Source organism: Lycorma delicatula, chromosome 10 (assembly GCF_047948215.1).
Source record: "Lycorma delicatula isolate Av1 chromosome 10, ASM4794821v1, whole genome shotgun sequence".
Classification (NCBI taxonomy): Eukaryota; Metazoa; Arthropoda; class Insecta; order Hemiptera; family Fulgoridae; genus Lycorma; species Lycorma delicatula.
In genome coordinates this window covers 117,029,939-117,049,913 of record NC_134464.1, presented here as the reverse complement: position 1 = coordinate 117,049,913, position 19,975 = coordinate 117,029,939, and the positions used below count along the sequence as shown (strand labels likewise).

At 27.4% G+C, this 19,975-nt stretch overlaps 2 protein-coding genes across 9 annotated transcripts in view; one reads left to right on the top strand and one right to left on the bottom strand.

Moving 5' to 3' along the window:
- The window catches only part of LOC142330988 (tRNA (32-2'-O)-methyltransferase regulator THADA), a 78,439-nt gene extending 71,366 nt beyond the window's left edge, over window positions 1–7,073 (top strand). For all 8 annotated transcript variants that reach the window (XM_075376509.1, XM_075376504.1, XM_075376502.1 and 5 more), the window contains 3 exons: window positions 314–643; window positions 3,575–3,792; window positions 4,761–7,073. In XM_075376509.1, coding sequence (XP_075232624.1) covers window positions 314–643; window positions 3,575–3,792; window positions 4,761–6,585 — 2,373 coding nt within the window. In that variant the 3' untranslated portion in view covers window positions 6,586–7,073. The remainder of the gene's footprint in view (window positions 1–313; window positions 644–3,574; window positions 3,793–4,760) is intronic.
- Window positions 7,074–10,961: 3,888 nt separating this feature from the next.
- Window positions 10,962–19,975, bottom strand: part of byn (T-domain transcriptional activator brachyenteron) — a 62,264-nt gene continuing 53,250 nt past the window's right edge. The window contains 4 exon segments of the mRNA XM_075376417.1: window positions 10,962–11,025; window positions 11,619–11,946; window positions 14,144–14,292; window positions 18,689–18,822. Of these exon segments, the coding sequence (XP_075232532.1) occupies window positions 10,962–11,025; window positions 11,619–11,946; window positions 14,144–14,292; window positions 18,689–18,822 (675 nt within the window).

Below are 19,975 nucleotides of genomic sequence, written 5' to 3'. Positions count from 1 at the left end.
ACCCACACAATAAGCTACAAACTTATTTCTATTGTATTTGGCTGTAAATTTGGCACCCTCAAAACAATATTATTGAGGGTTTATTGTTAATTGAACTTTTACAGCTACATTATACTGATAAAACAGGAACTATATTCAAATATGCAGTTAGTATTGAATATAAATTAAAATTATTTCCTTAAAATAATAATATCTGCTCTGCTGTTTTATTTACTTTGGCTAATCTTTTATTTTCTTTTTAAATAATTATAATTTAGCATAATTTATATTCTATTAAAAATGTGTAATGTTTTGTGATCATATAATTTTTCAGACATGTTGTTCTTTATCGAGTAAACTTATTACAACATCTTTATTAGATGTAAATATAAATTTTATTAATCGTTGCGTTGAATTAATTGTAAATGTATTACGAAAATGTAGGCATAAAGGTGCTATTGAAACAGCTGGCATTGCTATACTAGATGTTACTAAATATTTAACATCACATAAAAATGTAAAATATCAACAAATACCGGTTAATATTTTAAAAGAAATATTTAAAACTATCATAATATCAAGTAATGGAACTATTTCAAGAAAATCTGCTGGTCTCTCGATACTTGTGCATAGAATTGTTGCTGGTGATTGTAACAAAAAAAAGGTATGTTAAAAATTATCAATAAGCTTTATCAATGGGTAATTTTTTAGTTTTCTGTTTTTACTAATCAGTTAATGAATGCACATGTGTGTATAAGTGCACATGTGTATTTCATTGTTAATTCATATTTTTTATTAAAAAATTTTATCATTTGTATATATTGCGTATACGTTATTTTACACCATTAATAATTCATATAATATTGTGTAAGAAACTTCACTTCTGTTGTGTGTCAATTTACCGATGCACTTCTTTTTTTATTTATTTTTTTTTAATTCTTAAGCTCAAACTTATATGCATGGGAAGTGATATGGATATTTTATCACATAAGAAAAATGCCAATCAAGCCTGGCTAGAATGCAACTATGATAAACAGGATGCACCGTGTAAAGTCAATACAGGTTTTTTATTATAAAAAATATTTATTTACATAAAACAACAAAATTTAAACATAACACGGAAGTGTAATCATTATTATAAGTTGGAGCATGTGTTTTCTACATTATATGGTCAGCTATATTGCTTCATCTGTAGCATAGACTACTGGTGAGAGAGACAGAGAGAATGTGCATATACGCATAAACTGTGTATAAGAGTGAGAGAGATCCAGTGAGAATGCTCTACATGCATAAGCTATGTTTAAGAGTGATTGAGAGAACGTGTGAATGTGCATAAGCCTTGTTTAAGAGTGAGAGAAAGAGAGCGGGAGATCTCGCTTACCGAACATGTGTGTTAGTACAGGGTGTCCCATATAAAACTCAACCCATCAATCACTCATGCATGAAATTTCAAAAGTCAAGCTTACTCCATTACTCGTTACTGAAATGGACTCGTCCAACATCTGAACATCGCGTCGATGCAGTAGAACACTACCGATGTAACAACAATGCAATCATAACGTTCAGTGTATTGCTAGAGACAAGATGGTGTTTTCGCTAGATGAACGTGTTTTCATTGTTGAGTCGTACTTCAGTACGAAATCAGTGGTTGCGGTGCAAGATTTGTTTCGCCATAAGTACCCAGATAAACCAGCTCCTAACAAAACATCAGTATTAAGGTTAGTTGCAAAATTTAGAGAGACTGATTCTGTTAATAACAAGGAACACAAAAGATCTGCGTCAGTGTTGAATACAGATACAGTCACTGAAATCAAAGACCGATTACTCACCTCGCCAAATAAATCGATCAGACGTTTGTCTGCTGAAATTAATTTGTCGAAATCAACTGTTCATCAGGCGACCAAAAAATTACAATTATGACCTTATCACATTCAAACGGTTCATCAACTTCTTCAGCCCGACAAAGAAAAATGGCTACAATATTGTCAATGGTTCCGTCGATTTCTGTGTGAGGGAATTAATGTTATGGATTCGTTATTTTTCACAGATGAAGCACGGTTTCATTTGGATGGCTACGTAAACAGCCAAAACACTAGAATTTGGAGTGCTGAAAATCCCCATGTTTATCACGAAAAACAATTACACCCGCAGAAGTTGGGCATGTGGTGCGCGATAACGCAGAAGAAAATAATCGGTCCTATTTTTTCCGAGTACACCATTAATGCAGAACGATATCAGGATATTTTATTTCAGTTCATTGCACTCTTGGAAGAGAAAGACAGACACTGCTGGCTACAAGATGACGGTGCGACATTACACTACGCAGGTTCAACTTCTGATTTCGTTGAGGAATTCTTTGGTAATCGTGTTATCGGTCGTGGCTTGTGGCCACCAAGATCTCCAGATTTGACTGCGGCGGATTTTTTTCTATGGGGTTACCTCAAAGAAAAAGCCTACAGCAACAAACCATGAACACTTGAACAATTGAAAGTCAATGTTGAACAAGCTGTATTAAATATCCAACCACAAACTTTGAAAAAAAGTTCCAAGAAACACTGTAAAAAGAATTGAAGCTTGAATTCAAGAAGATGGCGACCACTTCCAACATTTACTCTAAATGTAAGGTAATGAATGGTAATAATAAAAATTACATTTAAATTTACACATGCCTTTTTATTATTTCAATATCTACCAATATAAGGTTGGGTTGCGTTTTATATGGGACACCCTGTATCTATATAGCACGCAGTAGGCATAGTGGGGGAATCAGCTAGTGCGTGACGCTTTTTCATGACATTCATTTTTTCTCAGTTGACTCCGCCCATCCTGAAGCCTGATTTTTTATCATTAAATGAAATTTTAAATAAAAATTTATATATAAGGTAAATTCTGGTTAATACAGGGTTTTTCTTATCTTGCTCAGGTATGATTCTACTAAATTTTATAATCAGAATTCTATTGTAGAGGCGATAATCCTTGCCAGCTAAATAGGATAGCAAAAAAGTATGCATTTATACCCATTTTGAAAATCACTAGAAGACATGTGTTAAATTGCAAACAAATCGCCATTGCTTCCAACATGTGCCTGGTTTCACACAATTTTGCTCACTATTCATAATCATTTTAGTTCTACTTCAATATTCTAGTCCAATATATTTTAGATGCCGGCCTCTGTGGCGCAATTGGTAATGTCTCGGCTTTTCATCCGGAGGTCCCAGGTTTGAATTCCGGTCAGGCATGGCATTTTTCACACATGCTACAATTCATTCATCTCATCCTCTGAAGTAATACCTAACGGTGTTCCCGGAGGTTAAACAAAAGAAAAAAAAATATATATATTTTAGATAGATTTTTAAGAAAGGATAGTTAGTTATTAATGATGATTCAGTCAATCAGTAAAACTTCAGTTATAATGTTTTTTCTTTTCTTTTTTTACCAAAATTTTCTCCGCACTGATTTTTTTCTGAATTCTTTTGGAATATAAAGAAAGTTATGTTTTTCATAAGTGGATTATGGTTTTCATCAGTGGATGTTTTTCATAAATGTTTCACTAATATGATTATTTTGTTTATTTCTTTTTGTCTACCTTGTCTAGCCTTTGCTTCATTCATGTGTAATTGAGTTAATGAATATTGCTAGTGAAGATGTAAATGATACATATGATGAATTAACAGATTTACCACAATCACGAGCATTGCATTTGTTGTGTCGTCTAGTTCAAGACTCTGCTCTTCGTCAAGAAATATCACATCATATCCATGATGTTTCAGTACTTTGTTTTAATAGATTTTCTTCTAACATTTGGAGTATAAGGTATATTTTCTGGCTACAATTTAATATTTACTTTTTTTTATTTGAAATCATTACATAATAAGTTTCAAGTAATTTAACTTAAAAGTATTATAACTAGTATTATAAGATTGTGTTTTTTTTAGTATTTGAAACAAAATACTGAAAGATTACTTAGTACCAATTAATTCTCTAATTTTTTTAAGGATATATTGAAAAATTATTTAGGTGAAAGTTAATTAAGTGTTCCTGTTTAAAATGGTAAACCTCAGTGTGCATACAATTTTGCGAGTAGTAAAAATGATACTTTATAACATAATGTTAATTTTTAGATTGTAGATAACTAGTTTAAATTGAAAGATCACAGATTAAATTTTATGTTGTCTTATTAAATAAGCGGTATATTTATTTTATTTTTTTTTTCATGTAACCATTAATGGTTAAGCTATTTTAAAACTTATTGAAAAATATAAAACTAGTTTTCCAGAATTATGATATTTCATAAGATTGTTTTTTTTTTTATTTGAGAGATGATTGAAATGTCTAAAAAAATTGTAAATGTGTACATGATTACATGATATAATTATTCTGTATTTACAATGGAACTGACAGTTTTCATACTGTGTGTGGGTTTACATTTAGTTGTATGAGAGAACGAATAATTTAATGTATGTTAAATTTTATATTTACCTCTTAAAAAATATTAACATACAATTATGTTTAAAAAAAATAATAACCCAGTGTATGAACCAAATATACACATTTGTTTGTGTACATAATCAATTGTGTATATCAAATACACACATTTGAATTATTATGGGTAAATAAATAATAACACGTAGTTGCCCGTGTTATTGGAAAGGTTCATATATTTTTTTGTACATAAGCGTTTTTATCCTCTACAATTCTTTTTAAGAAATGAAACTAATTAATTCTCTTTAAGCAAATCTAATAATTTTTTTATTATCCATTTTTAACTTTTTTTTTCTTAGAAATGCTGCATTACAGTTATTCGGAGCAGTCTTACCAAAATTAATTGGTGAAAAGAAACATCAGGAAAGTGAAGATGGTTGCGAGAATTATACAGTTGCATTTGAAGAATTGTATTTTCATGTAGAAACGTTATTTCATCTTATTGATAAACAGTTATCATCTATTGTAAATAAAAATGATTTCATAGAACATTCAAAATTAATGCCGACATTAACATTACTATCAAATTTAACAGTAACAATGCATACATGTATTAACAATAATTTAAATAATATTATTAATAAATTTAATCAATATCTAGAAATATTATTATCAAGTCCTCTATATACTATTAGACAGTTATCAGCAAAAATTAATTGTAATTTTTGTTTACCGCATAAATTAAGAGATATAATTGGTACTCGTATTCATCAGATTACAACAGAATTTGATAACAATAAAACTGTTAATTCTAATAAGATACATGGTTTATTATTAAATACTAAATATTTATTAGCCAAATATTACAAATTATTAGAATCAATGCAGTATTTAAAACAGTTTGAAAATGATCTTATTTTTTCTGTGAAAAAGTTAAATTTAATTAAAAGAAATAATTTATCATACATTATAAAAACATTATTATCTGATATATTAAATAATTATGATAATAATATTAATATTACAAATCGATACAATTATTTAATTAAAAGTATTAATAATAAAAATAAAATATTATCAAATTATATTGGTTTTTCTTCTTGGTGTAATGTTGAAATAAATTTAATTATTTTAAAATGTAATTTAGACGATTTAAAAAATTATGTTAACATTTTTTTATTTAATTATACATCTTGTGATATAAATATATATTGTCTTAAAAGTTTGAAATTACGAATTGAAAATGTTACTGTTGATGATGATAAAGATTTTTATCATTATTTTATAAATATACTTATAGATTTTATTATCGATAGAAATAAAATTGAAGTGTTATCAGTTGCTTTTGAAGTTGTTTTAGCATTTATTAAACAATTAAAAATTATTCATAATACTGATAATTACATAAATAAGATTAATATTATTTATAATAGATATTTGATTGATTGTAAGTATTGTATAAAATGTACTAGATTAGCTTTGCCAGTTATTTGTAGTTTTATTTCTGATAAATTTTCATTTGATTTTATTAAAAATACTATTAATTTTATTTTTAAATGGTCAAAACCTGTTACTCATGATGAAGATTTACGTTTATCATCTGTTACAAGTTTAATCCAATTGATTCAGTATTTAAAAATGAAAAAACATAATGATGAAATCGGTATTATTGTTTGGAAATCATTATGTAATTTTTTACAAGATGAAAATAATGATGTCCGAATTGAAATAACAAGATTTTTTACAAAGTTTTACAGTGATAAAATAATTTTTATTAATAATATCCAAACTATTAATCCATATGTATCATTATGTAAGATTTATAAAATTGATACTATGAGCGGATTAATGAGTGAAGAATCTGCTATTAAATGTTTATGGAATTTGTTAGATGTGAATAACAAAGAGTCGTTAGAAAATTATTATGCATTAGATAATGCAAATCCATTTAATCATGGTTTAAATAATATTTATGAAGAAGATGTTAAAATTATTGATATAGTTTTTAATGAACTTCATCAATTTATACTTCAAAATAGTTATAAAAGTAATTTAATTAAAATAATAACAAATGAATCTCACTGTACTAGTTGTATATTAAAAAATCATAGCGATAATAATATTAGTAATTATTTAAAACAGAAAAAAAAACAGTATACTAAAAGAATACTTGCATTATTGTAAGTTTAAATGAACAAAATTTGTTTGTTACTATATAATAATATGGTTAATTTACCTCGATTCGAAGAAATTTCTTTCACTATCGCTGTCATATAATAACGTTAAGGTTACTTCAATTCAAAGAATTTTCATTATTAATTTTCACAATAAATTTATTATTATATGAGTTACATGTGATTTTTTGCTTGTCTGTTTGAGGATTATCTGAGAAGTCAGTTCAATACTATGTTAACTCATCGACCCTGTTTTATAGTACACACAGTTTAGAAAAAATAGGAATATTTTATCATTGATATACTCCTATATTTAATTGAATAATTAATTTTTAAGGAATAACTTTTAATTAAACATTAATAATTTTTTTAAAGAAATTAATCTTTTTTTAAGGAATGTTATATTTACCCAAATTTTTCTTTTTAGATAATCATCATAATTTTTGAGTACTTAGTTGTATATATGTAAATTTTTTGCAATAAAGTATATTGTTTTTATACGGTTTGTACTTTTAAATATATCATTCTTCCTTGGTGTGAAGTTACTGCAAATCTCGGGATAAAAATAATTCATATTTTAGAATATGAAGGGTTGTACCCTTGTGAAAAACAAAGTAAACTGTAGTTAAGAAAGGTGAAAATTAATTTTTGAAAAGAGCTTAAGAATATAAAAATAATTCAGTTAAATTATACAAAATAAATAAGTAATAATTAATAATTAGTATATATTTATGTTTGTTCATTATAGACTATTATACTGATCCTTACAGATTATTGATCCTTACTCAGTAATCCTTACTGATCCTTAGATTACTATTGTACTGATCCTTATAGCTTATCAATATTTGATCAGAAAAATTGATCCACTTTTCCAATGATTGTTAGTAGTTATTGAATAAAAGTAACTGTTATATTAAAAAAAAAATTATGCTTGAAGATCTTTTTCAAAAATTTTATTAAAAATATTGAACTCCATGGCCATTTGCTTAAACAGTAATCATCTTTAGTCACTGAAAAAAAAGTATATTTAAGAAAATAAGTAAATAAATGAAAAAAAGAGAAGCGAGTCATTTTTGATAGTTAAAAAAGATTTATAAAACTGTATAAAGTGATTATTTGTAAGTATTTTTAGAATAATAGTAGAAAAATTAAACAAAAGCTGTTAAAGTTTTAGAAAATACCTGTAGAGAAAGTGTAAATTTATCTTAAAACATCTAATCCATTGAAACCTCTAACTCAGATTGTTTACCATGATTTCACCTCTTATGTAGGTTTCATGTAATATTTTCTCAATGTTTTAAAATAGATTTTTTATCTATGTAAGAGAGATGCTCTGTGATACACCGTAAGTTGTAATGAACAGCCATTAACAGATTAAAGAAACTTGGTCAGTAACAGTTTTTACTTAACCTTTTCCCATCACAATGATCCGCGGTTGATTAGCGCTCTGTGAAAATATGTTGGTATCTGATTGCCTAGCTTCATAGTCTTATGCTACCCTCTTGTGAAAAAAATTTCAAAAACTTACAGTATGTTAAAGAGATTCATCAAATTTTGACAAAAAAAAACGTTATGATTGGATATTTTTTATGTCTATAACAAAAAAAAAATTGAAACTGTACAAAAATTACGATAATTTAATTGCAGAATTTTTTTTGCGCATTTCTACCGAGTTTTTTATTAGCAAAATTTTTTTTTGTGTGTGTGTGTGTGTGTATGAAACATAGTTTGCTGATTTTAAAAATAATACTTTCAAGCAAATCGGTTGAAAATTGGGCAAAATATGATGAAAAACCCGTGTCATGAATCACAGATTAGTAACATATGTTTGTATAAGTGAAAGTAGATTCAGAAAACTACGTTTTATAAAAATTCCCACCACTCAAAAGTCTATTGAGATTGACAAAAAACCATTTTTACTGTATACTGTTATTCATTACGAATCGATATGTGTTACATTTTACCGATATTTGTCTGAAAAGATATTAATATACCTCAAGTAAAAGTGACATATTTATGACTACAAATTCCTTCTTTTTTTGTGTGCCATATATCATAATTTATTATGTGTTTCAATACATTGATATGTTGCTAGTAAGATAAACTATTTTTGTAAATAATAAATAAATACGTAATCCTCATAGCAATTATAATACACAAGTCACACACACACAAAGCACATTTCTGAGAAAAAAAAAAGAGAAAATGGTCATATTCTTTGTAGTCTAAATAAAACATTTTACATCATATAAACGTCGTTCAAATTATGTAATAAAACTGATTCCTCTGTGAATATAAAAAAAAATAACCGACTTAGATGCCATATAAAATGATTTTGTAACAGCGTTTTAAAACTGATGCCGTACAAAACCAGTTCCAAGGCTACATGATTTGAAAATGTTAATATTTCATTATACAAAAAGTTTCATTGTACTGCACAAAAAAATTTTATTAGATATGATCAATTTAGCATACATTCACATAAAAAATATATATCTTAAATCTAATAATTCTTTTTTGATTATAAATTACCCTTAAATATTATTTTAAAATTTATATATATATATATATATATATATATATATACATTATACACATACATTATATATATATATATATATATATATATATATATATATATATATATATATATATAATGTATGTGATATTTATTTAACAGTTTTTTTTCTATAAATTGAATTAAGATTGTACTGTAGCTCTGGAGAAAATTTAAATTGCTCTTTTTGCAGTACTCCCCCACCTTAACAAATTAAAAAAAAAAAGATCATTGCTCTATGTAGAGAATTATTCGAGCCAAATATGTAGAAAATCAGTTTGGTCAATACTGATATATGAGACCAAAAGTAATACTAGGCACATACATATGTGTTGTAGGTTTAGATGAACTAATTGGACTCTAAAACATAAAGATTCTCAAAAAACTTGATATCCCACTTTTGACATGATCATCATACTTTCCTCCTTAATGTAGCTGTTCTCACTACATTCACCAGGAAACTAAAATGAAAATATAAATTAAATTAAATTCTGTATTTACTTTAGCAAAAGTTTATATATTTACCATATTTTTACAAAAGATCTTTGAAGTGAGCGCCCTGCACAGCTATGCACTTTTGTGCTCTGATGGTATTGAAAGTCGCTTGATGCAAAACGTTTTTGTCAATGCGTATGATTTCTTGTTGAATGTTCACCTTCAGGTCACTAATAATGGGGGAGATTTGATTCATTGCAACCAGACAAATCTGGGGATTGTAGAGGTCACCATCCTTTGCTGACAGTTTGTTCTATAATGCCTCATGAACGCATGCTAGTGAGTAGTTTAATGTGTGACACATTGCTCCATCATGTTGGAATAAGCTGTATTCTTTTTTACAATTTGTTAACTGAGCATAGAACACAGCTGCAAAAAATTAAATTATACTTAACTGAAGCATGAAGAATTTACAGTAGACAAAGAGTAGTGACATACACAACCAATAGCAGTGCTAGTTGCAGCAGTGTTATACGTGATACTCAAACAAACTTCAATTCAAGCCACTTTGTTCAGTTTTAAGTTGCTTACTTTGTATTAAATATATTTTAAATTTAAATATATTAAAATATATTAACTCTCTATAATGGCCTTTAATGCACCCTTGCAAAGTTTACAACATAAGCCTCTAGATTGTTGTGACTTATTTCACACTCTTGCATCTATGGCTATCATTGTAGGCTCATTATGCAATGAGCCTACAATGATAGCATGTGAATATATGTGATAACATGTTAAAGAATTGATGACTCAGATTTTTATACTAATTATATTGTTGAAATTTTGTTTATCATCAATGACAAAACATACTTCCTCACCTTTTATTTTTTTTTAAGAAAAAATTTTGTCTGTGGTAATATATGTAGGTTTTAATTTATTTTATGATACAATATGTATATACAGTAAAAAAAAAGGATACTTTCCAATCAATTTTTATTAAAAGTATATTTACATAATTATTATATAATTATTTTTTTTATAAATGAATATAACATCTCTGCTATGGATTATAGTTATACTTCCTTTAATTTTCTTACTAAATAATTAAAATAAGTCTGATTTTCAAAAAAAACTTCTGGTTTTCTTGTTTAAAAAGATTTTCTTCAAAATTAGAATATTATGTTAAAAAAAATTTCTAACTTAAATATTTTTATAATTGATGAACATTTTTACTCTGAAAAAACAGGCATTGCAAAAACAATGCATGTTTTTAGCATATATTTCAGAAAATGTATGTAATATTTATGTATTAAATATTACTTGTATTTTCTGATATTTTTGTTAGATCTTCATCATCTTTAGAAAATATTTCAATTTTTAACTAGTTATGCCATTCATATTTCAAAAGGTTTTGTAGCAAAACATGTTTCTATATCAAAATATAAAATGTAATACCACCTACACATTTAGACAAATGAGAAGTAAATAGAAAATTAAATTGATATTTTTTATTATAAATTATTAAAAAATATGTAAACAGGTTAGTGTTTCAATAAATGTTTTATTTAAAGTGTGTGAAGGTAAATTTATCAAAACAGACATAAGGTAACTTAGATGCCAGTTACGATATAGAAATTAATAAAAACAAAAATTTCTTAGTATTTAAGATAGTTATATACAGTAGCTGAAGAAAATCAAAATTCTGGATTACTTAAATATTTTTTCCTATTTTTTAAGCAGAATGAAAATTATTAAATAGCTAACACATAATCTATGTTTTTTCCTCTCAATAAGAGTTGCAGAAGTTGAATAGTAATTTTTGTTTTATTATTAATCTTTAAATAAAGTTACAACTGATCTGTCATAATAAAGCATGTGTTGGTGGTGTTGTAGGAAGATGCCATATTTCTCCAGTCCTTCTATAATTTATTTCAATTTTTTCTTCACTTGTGTTGTTTTCATCATTATCATTTTCCTCATCATCATTATTGTTATTATTCACAGGACTTCTGTTATTTGTTGACTGTTCTGTTATTGAATTTGTCGTATACTCTGCTACTTGTAGCGGTATGTATTCATGATGGTGATGATGATGATAATGAGCTTGATGATGATGGTACATTGTTTGATCAGTAGTTAATGGATGCCAACTTGTTGTTAAAGGTGAGTTACAAGTATGATGTGGATGTGGAGGTGAATTTGTTGGTATTGGTGGTGTTGGTGGTGGTGATGTATTTGTCCAATTTATTTGACTACAACCAATTGGTGCTGTCGGTACAACTTGTGATGAAGGTGGTGGTGTTGTCCATGTATAATTTGTTGGTGGTAATTGCATCATTGTTGGTGAATTACATGTTTGTGGTTCTGAACTGTAAGTACCTATAGTAACATAACAATAATACATTATTATTTATTTTTTATGGCTAAAATATGAAAATAAGAAATATAACTATTATTTAGAGATGCATTAACATTTTTTAGTGTTTTAAAAAAAAATATTTTTGAATCAAGACCATATTGATATTCATTATTAACTTGTGTTTTGAGGTTAAACTATTTGTTAACACGTAAAACAAAATATTCGTTTAGTATTTAACTAGAAACATCTGAGACCATCAGATTAGATTACAATTTTAACAATTGTTCTTTTCTGTATGTTATACAAGGTGCAATAAAAATAATAATTTTAATTTTTATCAAAATGAATTTACTTTTTCTTCTATATTGATATTTTGATATTGCCCTCTTCAAAAGAATTCTCCATAAAAGAGATTGACTTATTTATGTCAGCTGTCTTCCAATCCTCAAAACATTTGTGGAAAGTATTTTTTGTTATAGTCTTAAGTTCACTTAACAATTCTTCCTTTATTTCATCTATTATTACAAATCATTGTCTTTTAACCTTCTCTTAATCAGTAGTAACAACAAAAAATCATTAGACACCACGTCTGGAAAACATTGAGTTTGCAGCATTATTATGTTTTTATTTTTGGCTAAATAATCACAAATTAAATTGCTGAAATTGAGCTGGAATGTTATCATTGTGCAAAATCCAAGATTGTTTATCTACGGGTCTTCTCTTCAAATTCCTCATATAAACTGCTAAGTAATACTATTTGCTGACTGTACAACCTTGTGGTAAACATTCGTAATGGATGACAGCATTGTCATTGAAAAAACAGTAACGGAAAACCTTTATTATTTGATTGAACTCAGGTGCTTTTTTCGGTCATTGTTCTTCAGGAAGCTTCGATTGGAATGATTGGACCTTCATTTTAATAGCATAACAATACACCCATTTTCCATCACCTATTATGACACGTTTGAGTAATTCTGAGTCATCAGTGATACTAGCTAACTATAGTTCTGTGATGTTGCTTAGTTGAAAATTCAATAGTTTTGGAACAGATTTTGCTGCTACTCATTTCATACCCAAAATGTCTATCAAAATTGTTTCACAAAAAAGATTATGTGAATCATAAGTCATAAGAGATTATTCACATGAGTAACAAGAGATGATCACTTCTTCAGCAACTTCTCTAATCGTGATTTGATAATTATCACAATGTCCTTTATTTTATCTCTATTTTTCATTAGTTGTTTGTGTTAGAATGTCCAACCCTTTTGTTATCTTCATCGTCTTCTTGAATCCACTTTTACCACTCATAAACCCTTAGTGTCATATAACATCCTCACCAAAAGTTTTCTCTAACATGTTCATATATGTTAGTTTTCTTCACATCTTTATTTAATATTATAAATATTTCATGCAAATCCTTTGTTTCATCATTTTCAAGCAAAATAAATTGCTACTTGTAATAAATACATTTTAATTACTGTGCTGGAAAATCTGAACTACACATTTAATATGGTGGAAAATATTGATATACATTCTAGGCAGTGCTGCCCTATCATATGGGAAAAAGACAAATAGGCGGCAGTGCTGCCATAATGTGCGAAAAAGAACAATAGGCATTGCTGCCATCATGTGGAAAAAGGACAAATAGGTCTTAGAAAAAAAATTTAATTAAAAATATGTGTATAATTCTTGTAAAATATAATTGTACGTGGTTATTGTATATTAATGTCATGTAGTTTCTTTGTTATGGGTCTTGATTTACAGCAGATGCTTGTGAATTGGCTGCCTGAACACTCGTACATGCAGTCTGTTTACTTGAATTCTATAAGCTAACTGAATGAGATATAAAAATATGAATTTTCAAAATATTAAATATTTTGTACATACTAGAAAAATCCTATCATGACGTGAATAATTCAGGTATATCTGATCACTGATTACAGAAAACAAGTGTTAACGAGTGCCATTCTGCATACAACGGTTCTTGTGAAGGTGTCTGATAAAAAGAAGTTTATCCATTTCCATTATTGGCACAGTAACAAATGGAAATCTCCATCTAATCCAAAAGATGGCTGAACGGTAAATGTAATCCCCTTAGAAGCAATAATGTTTTAACCAGTCATCTACACAATAATGTTTTATTAATTTTCTCATTCAGAAAACATGGTTATAAATATTAAATATTATCATTTAATAACAACACTTATATTTGATTACCAATTTGAGGAGGTGGAGGAGGTGATGATGCATGATTATTCGATCTTATTGGATAAGGTGATGGTCGCTGACATCTAGAACTAGAAGTGGTCACTCTTTCACATGTTGTATATACTGTGGGTTGAGGTAAAAACCATGCACTGCTGTCTGTTAAACAATGTAATAATTTTTTTCACATTAATGTCATACAAAATATAAAAATTATATGTTTAATTGCGTTTCATACACGCCACAACCACTTCAATTAATTTTTATAAAAATATAAACTATGTTTCTTATCCAGAAAAAGATTATATACTTTCTGATTAATTAGACCAGTTTTCTCTATTAGTAGAATAAAATAATGAAATTACTAGGGTATTTTCAAATCTCTGAATTTTAAATAATCATTATTTATAATTTATTTTATTCAAGCAATGTTAATGTAATTTACCTACAAAAACTTCTGCAATTGATACTTCTTATTTGCATTATTGATTTAATTTGCATGGAGAGATGGATAAAAAATTTGGGAAATTGCTGAAATTTGTAGTTCAAGTATTGGCACTGATCATTCCATTATCTATGATAAACTGAATCACCACAAACCATATTCAGCTGAGCTCCGAGATAGGCAGCTCAAAATTATAAAGACACTTGAATTCACATTTGTAAAGAACTTAAACAACAGTTTTTACCTGAAGGTTTTCTAGATCACACCATAACTTGTGATGAAACTTGGATTCATAATTTTGAGATGGAATTCAAACTTCAGTGTATTGAAATGAAACATTCAAGTTTGCCTGCCAGGAAAAGAATTCAAATCCTACAATTCAGCTAGTGAAGTGATGCTTATGGTGTTTGGGGAATATAAAGGCCCAATTTATTGCTATTATTTGGATGTACAATATACAATTAACAGTAAATACTTTTGTAGTATGCTAGAAGGTAAAGTGAAACCTGCAATAAGGAAGAAACACTGGTTCTCTCTCAAACGGTGTAAATCTTTTACATGATAATGTCCACCCCCATTCTGCTCAAAAGACACAGAAAGCTATTCAAAAGTTGGGTTAGGAGGTTTTACCACATCCACCTTACAGTTCTGATCTTGTACAATTCAAGTTTTTTTGTTTGGTCCTCTCAAAGTGTTTTTACTTTGCACCAAGTTCAGCAACAACGAGCAAATCAAGAATGTGGTACAGGAATGGCTCAGACACAGAGGCAAACAATGTTTTTCTACTACAATAAGAAAGGTCACAAAAAGATGGGACAGGTGCCTAAATATGAGCATGGATTATGTTGAAAAGTATCGTTAATTTAATTGTTGTTAAATAAATAATTTTTCTAGAGTCATTTCTCTCTAATTACTTATTGACTGATATTTATGCTATCATAAAAAGAATTTCATCATATCATAGAACCTCCAGGTAACGTATATTTCATTGAATGATAAGGGAATTAAAACAATTATTTAAATTACTGGCTGTCAGTTAATGGAAATATGATTACAAAGAACAACAATTATAATCATTTCTACTTATATTAGTTACAATTTAATTGCTGTGATAATTAATAACAAATTCTTAAAACAGATTCTGCATTGTTATGTAGATGAGTTGTGTGATAAAATTTTGTTATTGCTCTTGATTAAACAAATCTGTTTATAATTTGTTAGGATATGATTTATTACTTATTTTATAGCTTGTTGAACTCCATAGTGGAATGGCCTTTCATCTGGAGGTCTTAGGTTTGAATCCCAGACACATGGTATTTTTAGTATGCTACAAAATTTACAATCATTCAAAAAAAAAGTTACAGCGACTTATGTTCTTATTCTATTTCTTTTTTTTATTTATATAATTTTTTTCTGCATATGTGCTAATTCTATACACATCTTTAACTTCTTTATAGAACCACAAAAGTTTGAGGGAAAATTGGTACTTACGTATTAACGCCACCGCAGCTACAGCTTTATTTAAAAACAAAGTAGTTTTCAGTGTATCGGATTTCAGTGGAAAATGAACAGTCTCTTTATTAATTTTAATAAATGGTTATTTATATTTATTTATTTTATAAACATAATTTAACCAAACTTAACCTACACTCGCTTCACTCGCTAACCATGACTAATTAACACCGTAATTTTTTGAGTATTTATTTAAAAAATACAGTAATTATTGCAATTATTTATTATTTAAATAATCAAAACACTCCTGTTAATTAGTCAAGGTTAGCGAGTGAAGCGAGCATCGGTTAAGTTTGATTAAATTATATTTATAAAATAAATAAATATAAATAACCATTTATTAAAATTAATAAAGAGACTGTTTTGAATCTATGTTGTTAAACCCTATATCGGCCCGTTTTCCACTGAAATCCGATTGACTACTTTGTTTTTAAATAAAGCTGTAGCTGCGGTGGCGTTAATACGTAAGTACCGGAAAATCAAATGAAGATTTTAAAAATTCCACTAGAAATTCAAAAGGCTGCTGTTTTGTAAGTTGACAAGATTGATATTAATGGCTTAAAGAAAGGCTGGGGTATCTTATTGCATAATGGCAGCCTCAATTGTAACATACATTAGAGAGACTTTTACCCATTTTCTGGGTTTTTAGTTGCTGGTGTGAGTCTAGATATTGTGTTCAGTGACAGTTTCATTCTGGAAAAACTACCATTTTCTACTTCATAGTGCTGTAAGTTCTTTGCAGGTGCCAACATCTTTCAATTCTACAGTCAGCTGTCCATGGCACCCACCATGCAGACACTTCATTGAACTATGAAACAAAATTCAAAGCCAGATTATTAATTCATGATTCTTAGCCAAATATTTGGCTATTTTATTTATTGACAACTAATTCACTTGTTGTTGTGCATTGATTTTCATCACTATGGTTTCTAGTGCACTATATAATGTGTCTTACTTGAGACACGTCAAAGAGAGCCTGCTACTGTACATATTTCCTCTGACAATTTTTTATTTTGTTCATCCACTTTTTGCAGGTGATCAACATGCATCACCATACTTAACTTCCATTTTTTAATGAATTTTGTTGGGTTTAACCGCTTCAGTTTTTTAAACCAAATGACCGAACGCTGTTCCTGTTTGATGATTACTGTAATTAGAGAAACTGTCTGTATACTACAACTGTATTGTCATATTACATTCTAGCACTCTGCTCCAGTTTATTATTCATCAAATCATATTTCACCTTTTCTCTTAACCTGAAGGAGGCTTGATTATTTTCTGTCATTAGTACTTTTTTATTTATTTTTATCTCCAAATAGAGGATTTTTCTAACACACATACACAAAAAATTTCTGTAAAGTTTGCTTGCTATTCATTGTGTTATTTTTGGATTGAATTTTTATAGGCAGATGAATTCACATTTCTTTGTCTTCTTTTTATACATATTTTTTTTTTATATGTTTGAAGTTCTGGTTGGTCCGTACACTCTTGTTAAGGAATCTCTATTCTTTGAAATTTAATGCAGCTGTCAATTATAAATAGAAGCATTCTTTCAGAACCTGATAACAACTTCCAAAGCACTTAAAAATAAACTAGTGAAAACATTTTTTTATTAATTTTTTTGAAAATTATTTTTTCTTTTTATAAAAAGTTTTCTTAAATTTTTTAAAATGATTTTTTCAACTGCTTTAGAATTTTTTGATGCATCAAAGTTATCTATATTGATAATATTCAATATTTCACATTCTTATCTCATGGTAAATTTAACTGAATGAATTTATCATATAGTACATAATATTTTTTATATTTTACTGAAAAGACATGTACAATTTTTTTATTATCGTCTTACCATACATAATATTCCTATGACAAATGTACGATAATAAAAAGAAATTATATACATGATTTTTCAGTAAAAAATAAAAAATATATATATAAAATGGATGTTTCAAAAAGGAAACCCCCTTTGTTTGATGATGTGAATTTATTACAAAAATATTAATGTTAATAAAATACTTATACAACAGTATTTAAATTACCTTTAATAATTTTACAATAGATGTTCAAAATGAATTCCTTTGATCCGAAAAAAGATTTGTACATGTTTCATAACATTTGCAGCCACTTTTTGTAATGTTTGCTGATCATGTACATTCCTAGTCTCGCAAAATTTATTAAAAACATGATATTGTAGACTTATTAGGAACTGAAGGATTGGGAAATTTTATTCAAAACCTCATCTTTCACTTGTTTGTAAGATTTATATGTTTAATAAGTCTTAATAAATAAACACATGTTCATCCTTGGAAAACGACATAGTTAACACAATAGAGACAAATTTATATTGATATAGCACTAGTGCATAAGAAGGGGCATTTTAACTGTTACAAGTTGCTAAGTACAGTGTTGCCAACTATTATGTAGGGAGAAATAAAATTTACTTTTGCCTAACTTCTACCTTCTTAATCTTAGGATTGCATCCTTTTTGCAACACCCCTTTTATACATATATATATATATATATATATATATATATATATATAAACACACACACATACATACATATTAATGGATCATTGTTTATTCAATGTTTATTAGTATATTTACATACATTGTGTATATTGTGGCTGTTGAGGAGGTAAATACTCTCTTTGATATAAAGTAGTTTCTGGACGTTCTTTTGCATCTAAAAATGCTTTTGCAAAAGGATTATATTTAATTTTTAAAGATGTTACCTGAAAAAAATAAAGAAAATTATTTATATTTCTTATTTTTTCTTAATTTAAAAACTAATAATAATTCTTTTACATTTACATATTTTTTTTATTTTCTATTTTATTATCTTTTACAGGAGTAAGGTATATGAAATTATTTTGGTTGATAAGAGACAATACGCCTTACTCTTATCCCAAAGTTATGACTTCTAAAATACAATTAGAATAATAAAACATATTAGTTTTAGTTATGGTTGATTATTACAACAAAAAAATTAGATAAATACAGATTTCAGAAAATTGTGTAATTAACTTGTTGCTAGTACGTTAATGTAATAAGTTTATGTTCAAGGTATGTGTTAAAGTGGAGAGCATTTAATATGTTCTATTTTTTATTAATCATATATTTACAAGAAAATTTGGAAATTATTTGGCATTTGTTACCAGTTCCCAAAACTTTTCATTGGTGCTACTGTTACCATTATTCATTTTTCCCACTATATACAGAGTTTCCCAAAACGTGTTGGCCAAACCAACACCTTTACTGATGCAGGACATCATTAACCATTACATTGTTTTAACACTGATGTTATTTCTCTTCCAGCTGTTTTTAAATAACCAACTTCTGAAGGTAACTTGCTATAACCAAATATAACTATTTCAAAAATTTTCTTTACTAATTCAGTAGAAGAATAAATAGATTAATATTTGTTTAAAACATTACAGATTATTATTAAATTACTGTAAATTTTGAGATATACAACGTTTAAATAAATCCTTTTTGCTATCTTATTTTTTAATTTTGATATGAATACTTTCATATTTCAGTACTACTTCTCTTCAGATATATTATGATAGAGAAAAAAAACATTTTCTCTCAATATATTGATTATAATATTTTTGAATTAATCATTGCAACACTATAATTACTTTAATCTGCTTTAAAAATATTTTATATAAAAAGAAAATTTTGAATAAACAAATCTAAATTTTTAGATGATCAGTTGTTTACTCAATTTGGTTGTTTTCTTCTATGAATAAAAGCTTTAATCATCCGATTACAATATAGCTGTACTTGTAAAGTATTGAGCCTGTTTAAAGTTATATTTTTGAAGTATTAAAGCGAAGCTTCTTAACACAGGCTTCGGGATGGGGAGTCAACTGAGAAAAAATG